At 37.6% G+C, this 22,671-nt stretch overlaps 3 protein-coding genes across 3 annotated transcripts; 2 read left to right on the top strand and 1 right to left on the bottom strand.

Annotated features, from left to right (window-relative positions):
• Positions 1–217: 217 nt before the first annotated feature.
• Positions 218–7,300, bottom strand: LOC126608729 (phosphoenolpyruvate carboxylase 4-like). The gene is made up of 20 exons (XM_050276724.1): positions 6,823–7,300; positions 6,410–6,573; positions 6,036–6,159; positions 5,726–5,803; positions 5,582–5,650; positions 5,431–5,509; positions 5,249–5,325; positions 5,037–5,132; positions 4,666–4,807; positions 4,066–4,188; positions 3,731–3,783; positions 3,351–3,593; positions 3,050–3,175; positions 2,830–2,931; positions 2,609–2,755; positions 2,303–2,401; positions 2,045–2,133; positions 1,841–1,967; positions 1,551–1,757; positions 218–1,255 (listed from the first exon to the last, which is right to left on the bottom strand). The coding sequence occupies exons 1-20, from the start codon at positions 6,976–6,978 to the stop codon at positions 431–433; spliced, it is 3,126 nt and encodes a 1,041-aa protein (XP_050132681.1). The 5' UTR covers positions 6,979–7,300; the 3' UTR covers positions 218–430.
• Positions 7,301–11,310: 4,010 nt separating this feature from the next.
• Positions 11,311–17,443, top strand: LOC126606456 (geranyl diphosphate phosphohydrolase-like). Its single transcript, XM_050273850.1, has 3 exons — positions 11,311–11,482; positions 11,709–12,103; positions 17,365–17,443. Exons 1-2 carry the CDS (start codon positions 11,326–11,328, stop codon positions 12,002–12,004), a joined length of 453 nt encoding a protein of 150 aa, XP_050129807.1. The 5' UTR covers positions 11,311–11,325; the 3' UTR covers positions 12,005–12,103; positions 17,365–17,443.
• On the top strand, positions 12,695–14,221 carry LOC126607786 (uncharacterized). The gene has a single exon (XM_050275510.1). The coding sequence runs from the start codon at positions 12,695–12,697 to the stop codon at positions 14,219–14,221; it is 1,527 nt and encodes a 508-aa protein (XP_050131467.1).
• Positions 17,444–22,671: the final 5,228 nt, after the last annotated feature.

Raw genomic sequence — 22,671 nt, 5'->3', positions numbered from 1 at the left:
TTTCCTTTTTGTTTTCTCTTGAAATGGCCAAATGTTAATAGGGCTTTGGTTCCTATGGCTTCAGTCTCGGACTGGAGTTTGGGGCCTCTAGTTCTCAAAGAGAACTTTCTTTCAGATTTGTTTTTCATGTTTTGCCGTCGGCAATGAGATGATACAAATATGACGGTACGTAGCTACCGTGAGGAACTGAAAATAAAATATTGTAGGCGTATCCAGGTGCAAATTAAAAGCAATTCAACATTTCACCGTTGTAGTAGTACTATGTGTGTAATACGCCCATGAAACCGACTGATCGATGCATACACCGTTTCTCAGACTTAGCCTCCGAATTACAGCAACCCTTATAAGAAGCAAAACTGAAAAAAAAATTTAAAGCAAATGTGGAAATCCTCGGTAAAATAGTTACATCCAAGAGATTGGATGATTTCACTCAGCCTGTGTTTCTCATCCCTGCGGCGATCCCATTTATTGTTATGAGCAATGCATCTCGGAGTTTATTGTTATCGTCATCGCGTCTCAGTCTCTTGAGTACCTCAACCTGTAACATGTTCATAGGATTGAGAAAGGGGAGCCTGCTTTCAATAAGCTTCCTCAAGCTCCGATTATTCTCAGATAGTTTCTCGTGCCCGCTAACCACCAGTACATACTTCTCTGTAGTCAAGAGCTCCTTTCGCAGCTCAGAGCCAAGATGTCGCCTGCTTTCTGAGACAAGGACTTCGTCGTACTGTTTGGCTATATGAGTGTCTGCCTTCCCCAAAACCATCTCTATAAGGTCAATGGTACACTGAAAGAAGGGCCATTCTTTGTACATAGCCTTTAAGTCGTCGGTGTGTCCCTTCTCGCAAACCCCCCTTAAGCCTGCTCCAACTCCGAGCCATGACGGAAGAACAAATCTGGTCTGGGTCCATGCAAACACCCATGGAATTGCACGAAGATGTCCAATTCCTGTGGAGGTCTTTCTTCTTGTGGGGCGGCTTCCAATGTTGAGGAAGCCAAGCTCAGCCTGGGGTGTAGCCTCATGGAAGTAGTCAAGGAATTCTGGATTTTCGTAGACGACGCTCCGGTAGTTCTGACAACTGATTTTTGAGATCTCCTCCATGAGGTTACGCCACTTTTCTTCGCGAGGTGAGAGTGGAGGTTTTATAGTTGCAAGCAGCACAGCTGTCGTGTATATTTCTAGCTGCCTGACAGCAGTTTGTGGCAGCCCAAATTTTGCCTGAACCATCTCTCCTTGCTCAGTTGATCGTAGGGTACCCTAACGATTATGTAAACCATCAGGCATAAGGTTATACAAATTATGGAACCCCAGAAAAAATGTACACCACAGAATCCAACATAGACAGACATGGTTAAGAACACGAAGATATCAAGTTATCGATGTTGTCTAAGTTCCAAACATAAGTAAAAGTGTGAACTGAAGTAACTTTGCAGATTGGAGTACGCCTTTGTTTAAAGCAGATCACAATCGAACATTTATCCTTTCAAACATTTCAAAGCTAGAATGTAATCAAGATACAGCAGACTAATGAATGAAAAACAAGAACAATTACCATTACAGAGCCCGGAGGTTGAGATTGAATGGCAAGATATGTAGGGCCACCTCCACGGCCAATACTTCCCCCTCGCCCGTGGAACAGGGTAACCTTAATACCAAATTCATTGCATGCGGCCACAACATCCTCTTGAGCTTTGTAAAGTTCCCATGCTGCAGTGAAACGCCCAGCATCTTTACCAGAATCCGAATATCCAACCATCACCTGCTCAATATAACTTCGTAAGCTCCACGAGATTCATGGGGCCATACCAAAGTTTATTCAAAACTGCTTCTTTATATAATTACCTCTTGAAGGCCATTGTGGTTCTTGATTATGTGCTCCCTGTACCAATCAATGGATAATAATTTTCTGATCGCTGAGCCAGCTTCTCTCAAGTCGCTAACAGTTTCAAACAAAGGAACCACCCGCAGCCTAAACCAAAACGTATGAAATCCAGTTGTGATATTCATTCTATCTAGCAGTATCAACGTAGAGATGTGCAAACTTACGTTCCACCGGGACATGGCCTTCCTAGCCCCCCACTAACAGCAAGTCGTGCATCTTTCTGCAAAAGCTCGACCGCGAGGACATCACTTGCCTGCCAATTATGAATTGCATGGCAACCGTTGTCAATTCTATCACTCAAACATATTTATAGAAATTACACCACCCTTGGAAAAAAACTCTCTTAATTTTAATGTGCACAAGTTCTGCCTTATAGTGCACAACCTCAATTATGAATCTGTTATGGAAGTGGTATGACATACGTTTGACGCCATAGAGATCACATAGGCTCCAAGTGAATCACTCCCCAGCTCAGCAGCAACGCGGAAGGTATCAAGTACTTCCTTAACATCAGGACCAACCTGAAAAGATTTTCACGAGAGAAGACAAGTCTCACAGTGAAGCACGAGTTCAGCAAATTGACAGGTAAAGAGTAAATTAGAGCCTTGATGGTGCTAACACGAAGGTTCAGGTTCAAGGCCTGCATGCCCATTGTTTCGAAGAATACACTCTCAACATTCTAACCCTTGGAATGAAATTTGGATTGAAGTAATTAGGTTAGCTATTACCTCCATGCTTTTTGGGACAAGTGGTCTTTTCCCTTTGAGCTCTTTAGTAAGAAATTCGAGTTTCTTTTCTTCGTCCCACTCACTGTACGTACCCATATCCAAATATTTGGTAACAGCATCAAGCGTTTCAGCATGTCTACCAGATTCCTGCCTCATTTAAATCTTCAGTTAAAATATGTTACCAAAGCAAGATACAAATTATATGCCAAAACAAAACACACCTGACGCAAATCGAGCTTCATTAGTACCATCCCAAATGTAGCAACTCTTCGGATCAGATCAGTAAGCCGACCGTCAGCTAGCACCCCAGATCCACATGATTGCTGCCAAAAATGATGGTTGTCGATATTGGATAGAAGTTTGTACAAATGCAGATGTTCTGCAATCGTGTGTGTGCATGCAGGTGCATGTAAGAGTAGAGCGTAAAGAAAGAGAATTTACCAAAGACTCGTAGCATAGGAGCAGCGGTTCTAAAAGTTGATCTGAAGTGTCATAGCAATCCCATGGGTCATACTCACAAGGAAGATCTTCAAGAAGAAGCTCCAAACGTCTTTGTGCCTTCATAAGCTGAACCCGCGGAACACATACAAGCATTAGTAATGGCCAGAACATATGATGGCCCAATAGTCCATCCGTTTTAATAAAGCCTAAACCAACGGCAGAAGAACATAAATAGGAACTTCTCTGTGCAGCCAACAACTACATACTTGACATAATTGAAAAATGAGTTGATAAACAATACCTTGTCCTTTACATTACCAAGAACCACTCTATAAGGAGCAATTCCAGATCTCTGAGGAGGCCTTGGCTCTAAAAGCTTTTGGAAACTAGACCTTCCAATCTGGGACTCTGCAAACATTTTCCTTTGATTAAGCAGTCGACTTGAATTAGAAGAGGGAGACCCTGAAGATCCATTTGGTATCGTATGCCCATTGAGAAAGGGACTCTGGGAGGAAGGACTTGACTTTGGAGAGTCCTGACCATCCTGTCATAAGAGAGAGATAAAACAAAGAGACTATTTATAGGTAACTACAAGCTCTGATGGAATTTGTAGATGCCAAACCAATTAAGAATCAAAACCGATGCTAGACTCAAATGCCAGCATCATAGAACTTGCTTCACCTGATGTTTCGGCAGGTAATCAGCCCTCATAATTTGAATTCGGGGATTGCATTCTACATAAAGTTGTACATCCAAAAGAATTCGGAAACCATGAATAAAATCAGTCATCAAATACATTACGGAAGGTTAGATGAATGAAGAGAAAGGAAAGAATCACTAGTATGAAGTATAGGTGAGAGGAAAAAGTTAGCTTGTTATATTACAGTGGGATCATTTCATAAGCATTGCAATGATGAAGTATTACTTTGGGAATTGATGTGGGTTCCCACATGCATGATGTATTGTATGATGCAGAACTAAACAATCGCAGTTTTAAGAGGATAATTAGAGGTCACCTGTGCACGAGGGTTGATCAGCTCTGGCTGGAAGTTGTGATGGAAGGGCCGCACCTTGTTGCTTCGACTGATGTCTACCAAGCCACTGATGCCAATTCTCATGTCGATCCTCGGATGAAGTTTCTGGAGAGAAATTTTGATTGCCTTAATAGTTCAAAGTGAATCACAAATATTATGAACATGTATAAAAAAAGATAATGAATCCTCAAGCATTCCAAACGAGATGACCAGTAGGCAGTACACAATTTCAAATTAGAAGGCTTGGGATAAGCAGGTCAGATTACGTATAGGTTATGCAACATACAGAATATTGTAAACAAAAGAGAAAAGACCACAATTCATCAATTTAGTTACTTTCAAATGAGAAACAATGCGGTCTATCACTGACATAGTAGAAACTAAAGTAAGCGTTTATTGGCATTATCATTGTCTAGCAACATTTTCACTTCTGCATGACTATCTACAGATTTACAATTATCGATCAGAACCTTAAACTAAGTCAATCCCACTGTTACCCCCTCCCCCCTAAATAATTAAATTATTGACGTAATCTGGTAAGCAGTGAATGTATCAATGCAGAAGAACTGCAACATGCCAAACCTTGCTCTAGAATTTCATCTGCCAGCCTCGACAGTCTATCACTGCAACGGTTCATGGATAGCTCAAATTTGAGGTTATCAAGTTCTCGAACGTAGAGATCAATGGCCATCCACCTAGATAAAAGTGAGACATCTTTTGTGACCTGATACAATAAAAAGAGTGAGCAGATCAGTAGTCGTCCTCCTAAACGAAAAATAACAGAACACCAAACAACACAAACAATTATCAAAGAATAAATTGGGCTACCTTACCAAATTTTCGTAGGAATAACATATTTATTGACAGAATAGACTCTTCTTGATTTCAAAGGAACAAATATTAAAGTAGGAGAAAATTTACAAATCAGAAAACATTAGGACCTAGAGTATAACCTTTGCTGTTACATTAGGATTTCCATCTCTGTCACCCCCCATCCAAGACCCAAATTTGATTGGTGTGCAAGTTAATGGAAGTGGTTTTCCAGTATGCTGACAAATAAATCAGAGGAAATCTTAGGAGAGAAACTGTAGAAAGACGGAAGACAGTATATGCATATAAAGAAAATAGTAATAAGTTAATAAATGAACATCAATTGAAGACGAACCTTCTTTAAAGCATTGCTAACTCGCCGAAGATAATGAGGTACAGCTTTCCAAAGGGACTGCTCCACAATGTTCAAACCTGCGGTAATCATGTATAAGATTGTTTTGGTTTGATACACACAAGTTTCCAAAGATCCAAATCATTTGATTAGAATTAGATTCAAATATAATTCAACTATTTTACCTGCCCTAGCTTCATCGACCGGTGTAGGTTTATGGCGCCTAAGCTCATCTGTCTGCCATATCGAGGTAATCTCTCTCACCTTCAAAAGAAATTATAAAACTTAAGCCAAAGGGAAAATTTGAAGAAGACAATAAGGCTGGAAAAACAATACCAGATCTTCAATCAGCATTTCTTTGTCTTCGTTACCAATATCAGGCCTGTCCTTGTAGCCTAAAAGATGCTGCAGGAAAAATTAAATCATTCAAAAGAAATGTTCAGCATGTGTAAGATTAAGCAAGAACTATCAACAACTTACAGCAATTCTTATATGCTTGTATTGTAAGGTACGACGATTAATTTGCGTAGGATGTGCAGTGAGAACAATTTCAACCTCCTGCAGCAAGAAAAATTTGAGACTGAGAATAAAAAGACGGATAACTCTTAGTTTCTTACCACAAAAACAATTAAAATGCACTCACAACGAAGAAGATTAATACATGACTATGCCTTAATTGAACGAGTTCAACATTTCTCAGTAACCCAATCGAACTATATACGCACCCCATTTCTCAACCCGGCATACAAGCAAGACAAACAAACTAGAAGCAAAAGAACCAAGAAGGAACCTGCTTGCAAACAGTATTATAAAGCTCATCAGGAGAAACACCACCATGCACAAGCTGATTAAAAATATCGTCGCAAGATTTCGACAGAGATGCCTCATTCGAGTCATTTCGTTGCTTGCGAACCCTGCAAAAAGGAACGAAGTTCAATACCAATAACCAGAAAGCTAATAAAATTTAGAAATGCAAGAAATCAAAGTAGTTCTCTTTTCTCCATGTCAACAGTCTCCTATTAGAACCAGATTGAAAGGCCTCATTTTCCCTCTTTCATTTCCAAACAAATACAAGGATACATATACAGAGACATTTCAAAAGCGGGAGCTCGAGTGCAAGGGTGAACAAAGCAGCGGAGGATTCCGAGAAGGCGAAGAGATTACCTGTGATGGGTTTCGGCGACGCCCATCAAGTTGAGGTAATGGCTAAAAGCACGAGCGAGGATCAGAGCCTCCTCCAAGCTCATCTTTGATATTTCCGATGCCAGCTGCTTCTCCAGCACCTCGGCAACGTCCTCTATCCCCGCATTCCTCATAGTACAAGCACTCTGAAAACACACATACGCACACATTATATGTTAGGGGATTTCAGATTATCTTTACCCTCTGTTTGGATGCTAAGAAAATCCAGGAAATGCAAGGAAAAGTACCGACACACTCTTCTCTCGTCGCCACTTTTTGTTTTCTTTCCTTTCCTCTGTTTTTCCCGGCAACCAAACAAGGTTTAGGAGATTCCGAAATGCAGTGGGAAGGAAGAGGAGAGAGAGAGAGAGAGAGAGAGAGAGAGAGTGAATTACCTGAGCGAGGATTCGGGTCCTTTCCACTTTCTCCGTGATTTGGCTTCGGACCTCTCGCTGCAGCACCTCCTGGAGAAGGCTGCCGAGCATTCTGCAGTCGTCTTCAAAGCTCTGGAAGGAGATTTCCTCCGCTATGTCGTCCGTGGTGTCCGTCATTGTTGCAGGGTATGGAGTTCTAGAGAGAGAAGGTGTGGTTGTGTGAGTGTGTGAGTGTTTCTGTATGTGATATAGAGAGAGAGAGAGAGAGAGAGAGAGTGGAAGCGGAAAGGCAGAGGAGGAGGAGGAGGAGGAGGAGGAGGAGAAGAAGAGGAAGATGGTAATGGTGGAAGTAGTAGTGGTGGCAGGAAAGCAGAGAGAGGAAGGGAGAGAGACTCCGCGTACGGATACTCGGGATGATTTTCGGACCCACTTTTACCGAATGGAATGCCAAGGATTGCTCCCAAGTGGCACTCTCCCCGTTCCTGAAGGCAGCTCTGTGACTCTCTGACCACCTGATTCGGGCGAATGTTTTTTTACTTTATTCCAACCATGTATTTACACCATAATTATTTACGAAAATCAAATTTAAACTTTTATTAAAAGAATGCTTAAAACCCTTCAAGTTCAATAAATAAAGTGCCTATCACAATCTTACTTGTTATTAAGAATATAATGCAAAATGAATCATATCAAAGTTAATAAAACAATGACATACCATGTATTAAACAAAATTTGCAAGTGTGTAACAATATCATTTACCATCGATTGACATCACGTAAACTCTCACTTATTAGTTTAGTTAATTAATCATAATTTATTATAATTCTTGATCTGTCAGCTGTGTAAAAATACATACTGAGTTGAAAATGAATAATCGAACCGCTAATGCAATTCAACACTTGCAAAGTTGGAAGGGTTTTTATTTTCATTTTATTATACATTTTGCTCGAATATTATTGTGAGTGAAAAAAATTGATTAAAAGAAGAGGTGAAGGGGGTGATCCTCGTGACGTATCGGTTAGAAACACTTGCTCAATTATTATGTTTCAACAGCCAAAATAACAACGTGATCATCTTATTAGATATTTACTTGTGGGATGCGGACACTTGGCAAAATCTTTGTCGATCGAAAGCGACTGTTTCTGACAACTATTTGGACGGGCGTTGTTTTTTCTTCTTTTGGGTTTAAATGGGGCTGCAGGCCCAACAAGCAAAAAATTACTTGATTAGGAATGGCCGTTTAGCAGTTGGTTTCTTCAACCAGCAGGCAGACAGGAGGAAGGGGAGTTTAACCAAGTTTACATACTCCCCGTTACTCCTAAACAAAATATTAATTGATTAGAAATGAAATAAATCAGAGAAGATGGTTTCACGTATCCCTTCCATCTGCAAAACCCAGCCGTGTTCATCGTGTATCTCAGTAGAATTCAACTTGAATGAAACAGAGCAAAGACAACTCAACAAAATCCAAGTACATAAAATCCTAATAAGTTTAATTTCATCCGATCTTTTTTTTTTTTTTTTCAAAATCTATCCAATTCAATTCCACAAATTCAACGATTTCAAATCCAATCCCAATCCACAAGATTGAGAATGGATGGCTCTGAAAATAGGATGTGAGTTTTGAAAATTGCTTCAACAATTCAAGAATTCAAATTTTTCCGACGAAGATGATGAAAAGTCCTAGTCAACTCTTATTTTTAATAGGCCAAAAAAAAAAAAAGAGATAGTAAACAATCCCTTTTCTTTTTTAATTTGTTATTGTGCTTGATTCTGTTTAGGTACAACATGGCTTATTTTAGCTAGTAAGCTTAACTATCGTTAAGTTACTCTAATAACTCATATAAAAGAGGCTTCACATACTCTCAAAACGAGAATCTTAAGTGAGCATCACTGATGGTCTTATACATCAATGGTTCAATAGACATTTAATGCTGCCTAACGCCTTAAGTCTTCGTGCATGTTTTCCCAAAAACAAAAGAACAAAACCAAAGAAAGTCTCCATGTATCTTGGAGTTGGGCAGCCCCCATAACCAAAACACTGGACCAGCGCCTATGGGGGTCTATTCTGGAGGCACTAATTAAGTAGAAGACCGCTAACATTTTCAAATTTCCAAACCATGGTGTTATGATTTAATGAGTTGAGCTCGAAATTTCATCATACAATTGAGAGGAGATCTTAATTAATACTTAGATGGAAACCGATAACGGAACTACAGTCAGACTAAGGTGGGCTATAGCGTAGAGAAAGAGTTTGGAAAATTTGAAGTTAATACCTATTTCTAGACCTCCTAACTAAGCATTCTGCATGAATTAGCCCAACCTACTAATTCCTAATTCTGTCCTCTGTGGAAACTAGCTACTTCCATCTGAGCTAGAAAAAACAGATGTAAGTGCAAAGTTTAACGTTACAAACATGTCAATGTTCTATGTTAATTATTGAAAAATGCAACCCCCTACCACGGTAGTGGAGAGATGTGTTGCTCTTGCATCACAGCCTGGATTCAAACTCAGGTGGCCTAATCTAACATTTAATCTAACCAATCTATCGTTTCACAAAAAATAAATAAATAAATAAATATTGAAAAATGATTTTTGAACACCTTTTTCTTCTTTTTGCACACTGTTCATTGTCGATTCTACGTAGGATGCATGCCCAGGCTAATAAGATTAGCTATTATTGTGGCAGTAACACTGGTTTGGCCACATTTTATCCAACTCCAACTTTCTCGACGCCTTTAAGATATTCAAATCTTTGGGAAGTTCTGAAAATCTCATAAAGTTGCTCGTCTCATAAATTCACACCCATGTACTTCCAAACATGTCTCTGTATTTTTCAAGTTTGGGAGGGGGTTGGGTTTGCTTACCAATCTCAAACATTCCCCAGTCTCCTGACATGTTAGCAAAACCGGCAATTAATCAGGAATAGTATATCGACTATAAGCCAATTCTTAATTATATATAACTTAAAAATTTTCTCTATAAAAATTTATTTGAACCAGAAACTGTTTAGTCATGTATATGTATCAGATAAATGGATGATACTAACATCATCGTCAATTTGCTCAATACATCTGAATGAGAATTATTAAGATACACGGGTACTATTACGGATTGTACTGTTAAAATACGTTGGTTGCTAGGGATAAACAAGGTGATGCACCTCATGGAGTAAATGTAAGTATTTTCCTAAATTTAATGAGAATTATTTGGAAATTACACGGTTTTAGTTATGAAATTTGTCTTTTTTTTTCTTTTTTCTTTTTATCATCAACGAATTGAAATTGTCTATATTATTATTATTGAGAATTCTAAGAAAACGAGTTGATTGGAATTGTATTTCCTTGTATATTCATTCAACTAGGTTTACATTCTTATACACACACATCAGTCAACACATTCCTATTCTATTGCCTATAATCAAGGCTGGACAAAGACTAAATAAGGAAGTAAATAACGACATATCAATTTACAATATATGGTAGATCAATCAGAGATCTGGATATCATCTTTATAAGTAAGCTTAGTTACTTCTCATATTGCAAATTGGTTTTACGGTGGAACTTCAAATTCCTCAATTATAACAGCCCAACACTGATTTGGAGCAGACTCTCTAACATGAGATCTGGATATCATCTTTATTCACGTATACATAGATTAATTAGTTCCTTTTTTTGTTAAGAGAATTAAATCCGGCCTGGAGTAATTAGGTCATGGACGGAAAGGATATTTATCCAGCCTGCACCGCCTTCTCCAAAGGCCAAAAGAGTGGTTTAGGGAGATTGTCCCACTCATACCAATCCCAACCATCGCACATGTTTGGCTCCATATTCTGGGGCTCTTGATCTTCATCTGCCAACACTGCTCTGGTCACAATGATCATCTAACTACTAACGTGTATAAATTATAAAAAAATTAACTAGAGGAAGGGTTCAAGAAGGTTTAATACAATTTAATAGAAACACATGACATATGGATGTGGTTTAACAAAAGTTTATTGAGCAACAGTTTAGACTTTTTCCTGAGTTCATACTATGCAAGCCAATCATGCAACAACAATAATGCCATTGCAGATAATATTCAGTTGTGCTGATATTGATAACACAAGGACTACAATAATATCTTAGTCTTTTAGAGGTAGAGGAGGAGGTGAAGGTGCCTAGTATGCAATTTAATCTATAACACGATGCCTCCATATCACCATTTAATTTGTTTTTTTTTTAATATATTATTACTAATTTAGCATGTTTTAAATATAAGTTATCATTATTTGTTCATTCATCGATATTCTGTCGGATCTCGTTTTCTACCCAGATATCAACTCAGATATCATAATATTACATACGACCATGTGGAACAAGTGTTAAAAAAAATATGTACTGAAATGGCATATGGATATCGTTTTGGACCAAGTTTTCCTCATTGGGGTAGTTTGACTGACTCATTTAGCAATGAGCAGTCCACTATAAGTAAGAGGTGAGGCAGGCAGGCTACGACATTCAGTGCAAACTAAGACACAGAAATATGGTTGAGCAAACACTAAACATGCCAAACGGGATTGCGGCCCCGAGAGTTGTGGTGGTAGTGTGCCTGTTGAAAGGGAAGAAGGTGCTGTTAGGACGCCGTCGTTCCTCCATTGGCGACTCCAAATTTTCCCTTCCTAGCGGCCACCTCGAGTTTGGTAAATCATTTTTTCATTTGAATACCTGCACAACACCACAACAGTATTGTGTCACAGTTTGCATCCGCCACTTGCACAACACGATATGTGTGGTGATAGTATTAGAAATGACTATTTGTTGTATATTGTAGTTTATTCTGTCAATTGTTTGATGTGAAATTCGTTTATCTTCAACATCTACTGCTTTGATGTGGGATATTCAATTTTGGTTTATGGTTTTGTGTAGGTGAGAGCTTTGAGGAGTGTGCAGCAAGAGAACTGAAGGAAGAAACTGATTTGGACATCAAGAATATAGAGCTGCTGACTGTCACAAACCATGTGTTCCTCGAGGAAGCGAAGCCGTGCCAGTACGTGGCGATTGTGACCAGAGCAGTGTTGGCAGATGAAGATCAAGAGCCCCAGAATATGGAGCCCAACATGTGCGATGGTTGGGATTGGTACGAGTGGGACAATCTCCCTAAACCACTCTTTTGGCCTTTGGAGAAGGCGGTGCAGGCTGGATTTAATCCCTTCCGTCCATGATCTAATTCCTCCAGGCCGTTTTAATTATGTTAAAGAGAAAAGAACTAATAATCAATGTATACGTGAATAAAGATGCTATCCACATCTCATGTTAGAGAGGCTGTTGAGAACTAAGCTGCATCCTAGCTTTAGAATTAACCTGCAGAAGTTAATCCTGCAGATGAAATCAAAAATGTGAAGAAATGAAGGCTTTACTAAATCAGGAGGAGCCATTGAAATTCAACGGCTAGTTTCTTTTTCTTGTTTTAGAATGTTTACAGCTGTTTGTTTTGTCTTAAGCAAATGTACTATGCATTCTCTCCCCCGTCCAGATGGATGGATGATATCCTCCGTTGCTCTTAGTGGCTGGAGATGAGTACTATCTGCCTAGAATGTAGGATCGTGGTCCTTGACTAGTTTTAGATGATATATTTAGTCTCTGTAATTGTTTATGAAAAATACACACAGACTCTTGCTCTTCCTACCTTCTCTTGAAAGAAACAAATTTCCTCAAACCCTTGCTCAAAGTTTCAATCTTTTTATCAACCTATTCGATATGCCTGGTACCATTTCAAACATGGTATCAGAGCTATTGGTCTGATTCCGAAGAAAGGGCGTTATACTGTGAGAGAAATCCAACTCCGAAAAAAAAAACCAGAAAACCTTAAAGGTGGTTCTTTTATTGTGACTCTTCGTATTCTAGCTCAAGAAATGGCTGGATCGAGCACATCTGGTGGTGATTTACGAACACCACAATTTAATGGATCAAACTACGATTTTTGGGCCATTAAAATGGAAACCATTCTCATAGCCTACGATTTATGGGATGTGGTTGAAGCTGGGTTACCTGAACAACAAACTCCCAGAGAAGAAGGCTCTGAGGAAGAAGGAGAAAGCGAGACGGAAAACATTCCGGTTGAAGCTCCTGTTGTTACAAAGGAGGAGAGGATCAAGAATGCCAAGGCGTTGAGTCTCATCCAAAGTGCAATCACTGATGAGCTTTTTCCCAGAATCCGAAATGAGAAGACTGCAAATGGTGCTTGGGAAATCTTGAGAAGAGAGTTCAGAGGAGATAAAAAGGTACGAGCTGTGAAATTACAAGCCATTAGAGCAGATTTTGAATATTTAAGGATGAATGATGTTGAATCTCTGGATGACTATTTGGCTCGGTTCTTTGAGATAGTAAACAACCTGAAATCTCTAGGAGAAGATGTAACCGAAAAAAGGATTGTTCAAAAGCTGTTGATGAGTCTAAATAGGAGATATAAGTCCATAGTGTCAATCATTGAGGAAACCAGAGATCTGGACAGTATTAGAGTTGAAGAAGTCCTAGCCTCAGTGAAAGTCTATGATAAAAGAGAAGACTTGCATGATGAAAGAGATAAATACAATGGTACAGAGAGGGCCTTCAGCAGTCTCAAGGTTGGAGGAAACGGAAGCAGTAATGGAAATTTCAAAGGCTCTCAGTATAAGACAAACTCAAAATGGACTCAATATAAAAAGGGGAAGAACTGGTCTCAGAATGGGAACTGGAGCAATACCAGTGGATCAAACTGGAACAACAACTCTGAAGGAAGTTGGAACAATAAGTTCAATCCACAGAACAAGCAAGGGAGTAATAGTCAAAGTGGTGTGAAACCACAGTGTCAAGTCTGCGAGAAATACCATTTTGGTGTGTGTAGATATAAAGGAAAAGCTAAGTGTGGAAAGTGCAATAGGTTTGGTCATATGGCAAAAGACTGTGATAACAACAGACAAGTGGCTAACTGTGCCAAGGAAGAAGATGTAACCACTGGTACAATGTTCTATGCTTGTCACTCAGCATCAATAGAACAAGATAAATCTGTGTGGTTTGTGGATAGCGCTTGCAGCAATCACATGACTTCTCAAGAGTTTCTTCTATTGAATCTTGACAGATCAGTGACTTGTAGAGTTAAAATGGGGACTGGAGATTTGGTTCAAGCAACAGGCAAGGGAACACTGGTAGTAAATACAAAGCATGGGAAGAGATACATCAATGAAGTCCTGTTGGTTCCAGGATTAGATGAAAACCTGCTGAGTGTTGGTCAAATGATGGAACACGGCTACTATGTTCTGTTTGGAGGCAACATGGCTGTGATCTTCGATGACAGCAATCTTGAGAATGTGGTAGCCAAGGTAGTAATGACAGGGAACAGATGCTTTCCATTGTCTCTTGAATCTATAAATCCAGTGGCCAGAAAAGCATCAATTGAATAAGAGTCTTGGATATGGCATAAAAGGCTAGGTCACTTGAACTTTGCAAGTCTGAAAATGATGCAGAAAGAAGGGTTGGTGCTTGGTTTGCCTGAACTATCTGAAATGAAAGAAATCTGTGAGAGTTGTGTGTCTGGGAAGATGCATAGGGAACCATTTGATAAAGAGAAAGCTTGGAGAGCTAGTAATCCATTAGAACTGGTACACACAGATGTTTGTGGACCAATGCAGAATGAATCCATTGGTGGCAACAGATATTTCATAACATTCATAGATGATTTCTCAAGAATGTGTTGGGTGTACTTTCTTAGAAACAAATCTGATGTGTTCAATGTGTTTAAAAAATTCAAAGTCCTTGTGGAACTACAAAGTGGTTTTAAGCTCAAGAAGCTGAGAAGTGACAGAGGAGGTGAATATACATCCCATGAATTCTCAGACTTCTGTTCCAGCACTGGAATGGAGAGGCAATTGACAGTAGCATATTCTCCTCAGCAAAATGGAGTTGCTGAGAGAAGAAATAGAACCATTTGTGAAATGGCAAAATCTATGATGGCTGAGAAGAACATTCCTGTGATTTTCTGGGCTGAAGCAGTTGGAACTTCAGTATATCTGCAAAATAGATGTCCTACAATCTCTGTAAAGGGCAAGACTCCATTTGAAGCCTTCACAGGAAGAAAGCCAGGTGTAAAACACATGAGAATGTTCGGATGTATCTGTTATAGTCACATTCCATCCAAGCTTAGACAGAAGTTTGATGACAAAGCAAGCAAAGGAATTTTTATGGGGTATGGCAGTTGTGAGAAAGGTTACAGGATTTATAATCTTCAAACAGAGAAGATTATTCTCTCAAGAAGTGTAGTGTTTGATGAGAATAAGACCTGGAACTGGCAAAGCAAGCAAGATGAATCTGTCTACATACCTCTCACTATTGGAGATGAAAACACTGAGATGACAGAAACTGAAGAACATTTTCATGAACCTCATAGTATTGACTCTTCAAATCCTACTCAATTAATCTCAGATGATGAACATGTTCCTGGAAGCAACATTGCCAGTACAAGTCAAGGCTCAACACCAAGCAATACACCAGTAAAACTGAGAAGCTTGGAGGACATTTATGCAAGATGTAACATGACCATCATTGAGCCTGAAACCTATCATGAAGCTATTGAGGACAATGCATGGAAGGAAGCAATGGATGCTGAGATTGAAACTATTGAGAAAAATGGAACTTGGGAGCTGGTGGAAAGACCTGCAGACAAGCCTGTCATAGGAGTCAAATGGGTGTTCAAAACCAAACTGAATCTCGATGGATCAGTTCAAAAACACAAGGCTAGACTTGTGGCAAAAGGGTATGCTCAGAAACCTGGTATTGACTACAATGAAACCTTTGCCCCAGTGGCAAGGTTGGATACAATTCGAACTTTGATTGCACTTGCAGCACAAAAGGGTTGGAAATTGTTCCAACTAGATGTTAAGTCAGCCTTCTTAAATGGAGTGCTTGAGGAGGAGGTTTACACTGAGCAACCCGAGGGTTTTGAAGTTGAAAATGCAAGTCATAAGGTCTACAAATTAAAGAAGGCTCTCTATGGATTGAAGCAGGCTCCTAGAGCTTGGTACAGTGAGATTGACACCTATCTCACCAGCTGCAATTTCAAAAGAAGCATAAGTGAGGCTACCTTATACACTAGAACTGATGATGAAGGAAATATGATCATAGTCTCTATATATGTTGATGATATAGTATACACTGGAGGTAGCAATACACTGCTCAGTGAGTTTAAAAGAGACATGATGCAGAAATATGAGATGACTGACTTAGGACTCTTACATCATTTCTTGGGAATGGGAGTTCTACAAACTGAAAGAGGGGTTTTTATTCATCAAAGCAAATATGCAAAGTCCTTACTTGTAAAGTTTGGTCTGGAGGATTGTAAGTCAGTGACAATACCTTTACCAACAGGTGAGAAACTGAAGAAAGTTGATGGAAGTGAGTTGACTGATGAAGGGTTGTTCAGGAAAATAGTTGGCAGTTTGCTATATTTAACTGCAACTAGGCCTGATATAATGTATGCATCCAGTTTGCTATCAAGGTTCATGCATGGTCCCACGAAGAAGCACATGGGAATAGCTAAAAGAGTTCTTAGATACATTCAAGGTACTCTCAGCTATGGCATTGAATTTACAAGGGACAAGGATGCTGTTTTGATTGGATTTTGTGACTCAGATTGGGCTGGCAGTGAAGATGACAGTAGGAGCACATCCGGGTATGCATTCAGTTTTGGTAGTGGTACATTTTCATGGGCCTCAGTCAAGCAAAACACAGTTGCATTGTCAACTGCAGAAGCTGAGTATGTCTCAGCAGCAGGAGCAACAGCTCAAGCCATCTGGCTAAGATTTGTTTTGGATGATTTTGGTGAATTGCAAGCTGATGCAACACCATTGTTTTGTGATAACATGTCTGCAATATCGATGGTCAAAAATCCTGTTTTTCATCAGAGAACCAGACACATAAACAGGAAATATCATTTTATTCGAGAAGCATTGCAGCAAGGATCCATTGATGTGAAGTACTGCAGAAGTGAAGAACAGTTGGCAGATATATTTACAAAAGCCTTGCCTAAAGATCGATTCAATTACTTGAGGATGAAGTTAGGAGTAAAGCCAGTAAGCAGCTTAGGAGAGGCTGTTGAGAACTAAGCTGCATCCTAGCTTTAGAATTAACCTGCAGAAGTTAATCCTGCAGATGAAATCAAAAATGTGAAGAAATGAAGGCTTTACTAAATCAGGAGGAGCCATTGAAATTCAACGGCTAGTTTCTTTTTCTTGTTTTAGAATGTTTACAGCTGTTTGTTTTGTCTTAAGCAAATGTACTATGCATTCTCTCCCCCGTCCAGATGGATGGATGATATCCTCCGTTGCTCTTAGTGGCTGGAGATGAGTACTATCTGCCTAGAATGTAGGATCGTGGTCCTTGACTAGTTTTAGATGATATATTTAGTCTCTGTAATTGTTTATGAAAAATACACACAGACTCTTGCTCTTCCTACCTTCTCTTGAAAGAAACAAATTTCCTCAAACCCTTGCTCAAAGTTTCAATCTTTTTATCAACCTATTCGATATGCCTGGTACCATTTCAAACAGAGGCTGCTACGAATTAGTATTGGGATGTTATTATATAATTGAAAGAAGTTGGGTTTTACTGTAAAATCAATTAGTAATTAATATGGGTGTAGCCTAACTTACTTACAAGCACACGTAAGGTTCGTTAGACAATTTGTATTGTTGATATTGGTTTCTTGATTAAAAGGTAATTAATAATTCTCGAAAGCATGTTTTTACTTAAAGAGAATTGGAATTGATTATGGAGCTTTGGAAAAATTCATTGATAATCAAGAAAAATTGGGATAAATTTCATAATTAGAATAGTGTATTTTCCAAATAATCCTCATCAACTTTAGGAAATACTGTCATTTACTCCATGAGGTGCATCACCTGGTTTATCCCTCCAACGAAAAATTCGTCATGGAAGCTGTGTATCTTATTAATTCTCATTTAGATGTATTGACAGATTGATGATGTTGGTATCAAGTAATTCATGATGAGCTGTCCATTCATTTGGTACATATAACTGATCAAACTATTTAGGGTTCAAATGAATTTTTGTAATTATTTTTAAAATGATAATGAAGAAAATTAATTGGCTTACCGTTGATACAAAATTCCTGATTATTGGTGGTTTTACTGATCATGTCAGGAGACTAAGGGATGTTTGAGTTTGGTAAGCAAACCCAACCCCCTCCCCAGCTTGAAAAATACACACACGTTTGGAAGTACAAGGGTGTGATATGTCATTGCCATGTAAGCCTGACGTTATGAGATGAGCAACAAGCAAATAATATTGAAATTTTCAGAACTCTCCAAAGATTTGAATATCGTAAAGGCTTCGATAAAGTTGGATTTGGATAAAATGTGGCCAAACCAAAGCTAATGCCACAATAATTTGACTTTATCTGGAACTCATACGATGAAAGCCATCATGCAACAATAATAGCTAATGTTATTAGCCTGGCCATGCATGCATCCTAATTCCTACGTATGTATGTAAAAAAAAAAATATATATATATATATATATATATACCTTATAGTTATCGACAATGAACATAATATGCAAAAAGAAGAAAAAATGTGTTCAGAATTAATTTTTCAATAATTAATATAGAACATTATTACATATTTGTAACGTTAAACTTTGCACTTACATCTCTGTTTTTTCTAGCTCAGATAGTAGCAAGTTTCCAACGAGGGCAGAACTAGGTATTTTTAAAGGGTGGGCTAATATTTTTCCATTCCTGCAAAGGTAAATGTTTGTTCCCTTCTTTTCTTTTTGAGTAAATTGTAGTAAGGTTCATTAACTTTAACTCAATTGAAGCAATAGTCCATCAACTAAAAATTCATTATCATTGGTCCCTCAACTCATCAAAACGTGTAGCTATGATCACTCAACTAAAAATTCATTACCATTAGTCTCTTAACTTTAATCAAATTGGAGAAATTGTCCATCAACTTTAACCCAATTGTAGCAATGGTCCTTCCAACATAACTCATTTTGACAAAATTTTGACGAAGTTGATGAAAATGACCATAACTACACGTTTTAATGAGTTAAGGGACGCCAATTGTAGTAATGGTCATTCCAACATAACTTATTTTGATAAAATTATGACGAAGTTGACAAAAATAATCATAGCTACACATTTTGATGAGTTGAGGGATCAATTGTAATGAATTTTTAGTTGATAGACTATTGCTCCAATTTCAGAGAATTTTGAGTTGAGGGGTAGGCTAATTCCTGCAAAATGGTTAGGACGTCTAGAACTTAGTATTAACTTCTTAATTTTCCAAACTTCTTCCCTGGCCTATGTACAGTCCGCCTTAGTCTGACTGTAGTTCCGCCCTTGGTTTCGACGTAAGTATTACTATTAACTAAGATCTCTTCTCTCAGTCAATCATATCAACCCATTAAATCATATCAACATGATTTCGATATTCAAAAATGTAAGCGGTCTTATACTTCTACCTAAAATGCAATGGAGGATTATCTCAGTCTTAATTAGTGCCTCCAGAATTGACCCCGATAGGCGCTGGTCCAGTCTTTTGGTTATAGGGGCTGCCCAACTCCAACATGCATGGAGATTTTATTATATATATATATATATTTTTTTTTTTTTTATGCATGAAGACTTGAGGCGTTAACCATTAAATGTCTATTGATGTCCAAGTCCATAGCCCTCCAATTAGTATTTTTCATAAATATACGTACGACTTTCTATATTTTGGTTTCATTGACTTAATCGACGTGGAAGATATATTGATAGTTTTACTAAAAAAATTTCTCATATATATAAATGTAAATATTGTATTTTAATCTCATTTTACTCTAAGCTGAACTTAACTAATGTGAAGGCAAGGGAAGAGATAGGTAAAGGGTTACACTCGGCTCTAGCCCATGAGAGTTTTATACTCTAATTCATTTGGATAATACTAGGGAGATCAAAATTTTAAATGAAATTTGCAAATCAAATGATATGTCACCAATAAGAAATAAGCATATTAATCAACACTTACGTAATAACCCAATCATCAACATCCACATCATTTGATTTACAAATTTTGGTTTAAAAATTCGATATCTCTAGCGCTTTCCAATTCATTTTCACTCATATAACTTTTCAATTTTTTGTCAAATTAATTCAGTTTAGCCACCGCTAGTGTTCACATTGAAAAGCTCAATGCCATTAATAATACATCAAACTCCCTTGATCCATTTGAGTCCAATGATATACTTTTTGGTCTTTACCATCATAAGTTGGTCCAATACTGTTATATTTTTTTCCTTTTTGTACAACAATATTATCTTGTTTGGTCATTGGAGTCTTCTTATGGACGGTTAACTTACGCAGTATAAATAAATAAAAATGTTTGCCCACATTACCGAAAAATTCTGGCTTTGTTTTATGTAAAAGATGTGTTGACAACTCTATTAAAGTTTCTCATATATACACGCAAATATTTTTTTTTCAAATAAAAATACTTGCGTGTATATAACTCTATTAAAATTTCTCTCATATATACAAGAAAATATCTCAATCGAATAGATATTATTGTTGTCCTTCTGCTATCAATATCACTATACTCTTGCTCAATATTGTTAGGATTGGCATTATTGTTGCATGATTGGTTTGCACAGTATGAACTCAGGAAAAAAGTCAAAACTCTTGCTCAATAAACTTTCGTTAAACCACATCCTTATGTCATGTGTTTCTATTTAAATTGAATTAAACCTTCTCAAATCCTTCATGTGGAAACTATTCACCCCTTCTAAGTTAAACTATTTAAAATATTAATAATTTATACGCATTAGTAGTTAGAATGCTAATATCCAATTCGAAACAAATCAATTGAAAATAGGTGAAGAGGTACAAGAATTTCGTGAAGCACTTATGCAAGCCTTACAGCATGGATCTGCGTACATAATTAACATTGCCATTTTAGCTTAGATACTTTCTCGGTTTCTCTGCAAAGATGAAATCCACTCAAAGAGTTAGTACAAATAATATTTTCCATCAAATGTGTACAAAGACAACAAGTATTATTATTGAGTTTGTACATCACTATGAGAAAAAGCTAGAAGACATGGGTTTGACAAAGTTGCAAGAAGATTTTCGCTGCAAACAAGGTATGCCTCGTCTCAAAGTAATTAGTGAAATTTTATGTCATGCAGCTGAGGCGTACACCAATAAATATTCAAGTTCTTTGAAATTGAGTATATGAGTTGTTTGATGGTAAGGTTAAGAGAAGTTAGTAATGAAGAATGAGTTACTATCTATGAAGCAACCGAATAAAGTCATAAAAGAGTGAACACAATTGAGTTTATCTCTCATACCTATGGTTTCCTGCTCATGTAAAATGATTATGAGAATTTTAAATATAAAAGAATGATAAAAGATTATATTTAAGACTTGTCACGTGGCGAGTTTTAAGTGAATTGTAGTGTCACTCAGCGAAATCCAATGACAAGCCAAGCCCCACACAAGTTTTTCTCCAATTCATAACTGATTTTTGCATTACCACATTGTATATAACACTTCTCCACATGTGGATTGACTAAATATGAATGCTAAGCAATATCTAGGGTCACTATTTTCTTTGTCCCTATTTAATCTTAATCACATGGTCTTATTTAATATCATGATATCTGAGTTGATAGCTGGGTAGAAAACGAGGTCCGACAGAAAATCTAAGAAACTATATTTAAGAATGCCAGATTAGTAATAATTTATAAATTAGATTTCACTCAAATAACAAATTAAATGGTGATATGGAGGCATGGTGTTATAAATTAAACTGTATACCACACCGGGCTCCTCGTTTACGTTTAAAAGACTAAGGGTTAGTTTGGAAGTAGTTTTAAAGTGAGTAAAAGCACTTTTGGTGAAAATATTTTTGAAACCAAATGTAAGCACTTTGATGGTTCTCTAAAGTGCTTTCAAGTATTTTAAAAATACTTCCAAACTCAAAAATTATTTGCCATGACATTATTGTTGTTGCATTATTGACTTGCATGAACTCAGGAAAAAGGTCAAAACTGTTGCTCAATAGACTTTTGTTAAACCACATCCATATGTCATTATGTCATGGTCCAAGCTATGACGACGTGTTTGCATTATCATATACAATATTGATATACATGGAACATATGTATCACAACAGGGGCAAACTGAAACACCACGTGATAGGGTGTCAAATATGTATTAGAAGTTAGTGGTAGATCCTAGACATTAACTTCTAATACATGTATGACACACTATCACGTGGTATTTCAGTTTACTCGTGTTGTAATACATGTTTTATATATCAATATTGTATCTGATATGCAAACTTCTTGTTAAAGCTTGGACCATATCCATAGAAAGGAACAACACATCAGATATATAAATAGGGAAACTTCATCTTGTTTTCGTTACCAATTTTAGTTTTCAGTTTTCTTACAAAATTGTTACATTTTTTTTTTGTTTGTAAATTTGACACAAGTAATTGATGATAAAGTTGAACCATCCAGCCCGCAGGAGGAAATTCAAACATATCATCTTCCAAACAGTTTCCGCAAGAATCTCTTGACTCCTTCAAAGATGCCGTTTAACCCTAGCTTTTCTATTGTCTGAATTTTGTAATTTTTGATTGATGTATTTATCACTTGTATTATCAATTTGTTATACAAGAGTTTGTTTTACATCAAAACTCTTCTTTGAATATACGGAAGGAAACTTCACCGAGCAATATGATACTCCATTTTCTATCGAGCAACATCATACTCAATCTTCATTTTCTATCTATTGAACTAGTATTGTTGAGAGTATATCCAACATTGAAATTGGAAACCTTGCATAAG

This window comes from Malus sylvestris, chromosome 16, assembly GCF_916048215.2.
Source record: "Malus sylvestris chromosome 16, drMalSylv7.2, whole genome shotgun sequence".
Classification (NCBI taxonomy): domain Eukaryota; kingdom Viridiplantae; phylum Streptophyta; class Magnoliopsida; order Rosales; family Rosaceae; genus Malus; species Malus sylvestris.
This window is presented reverse-complemented; position numbering and strand designations above follow the sequence as displayed.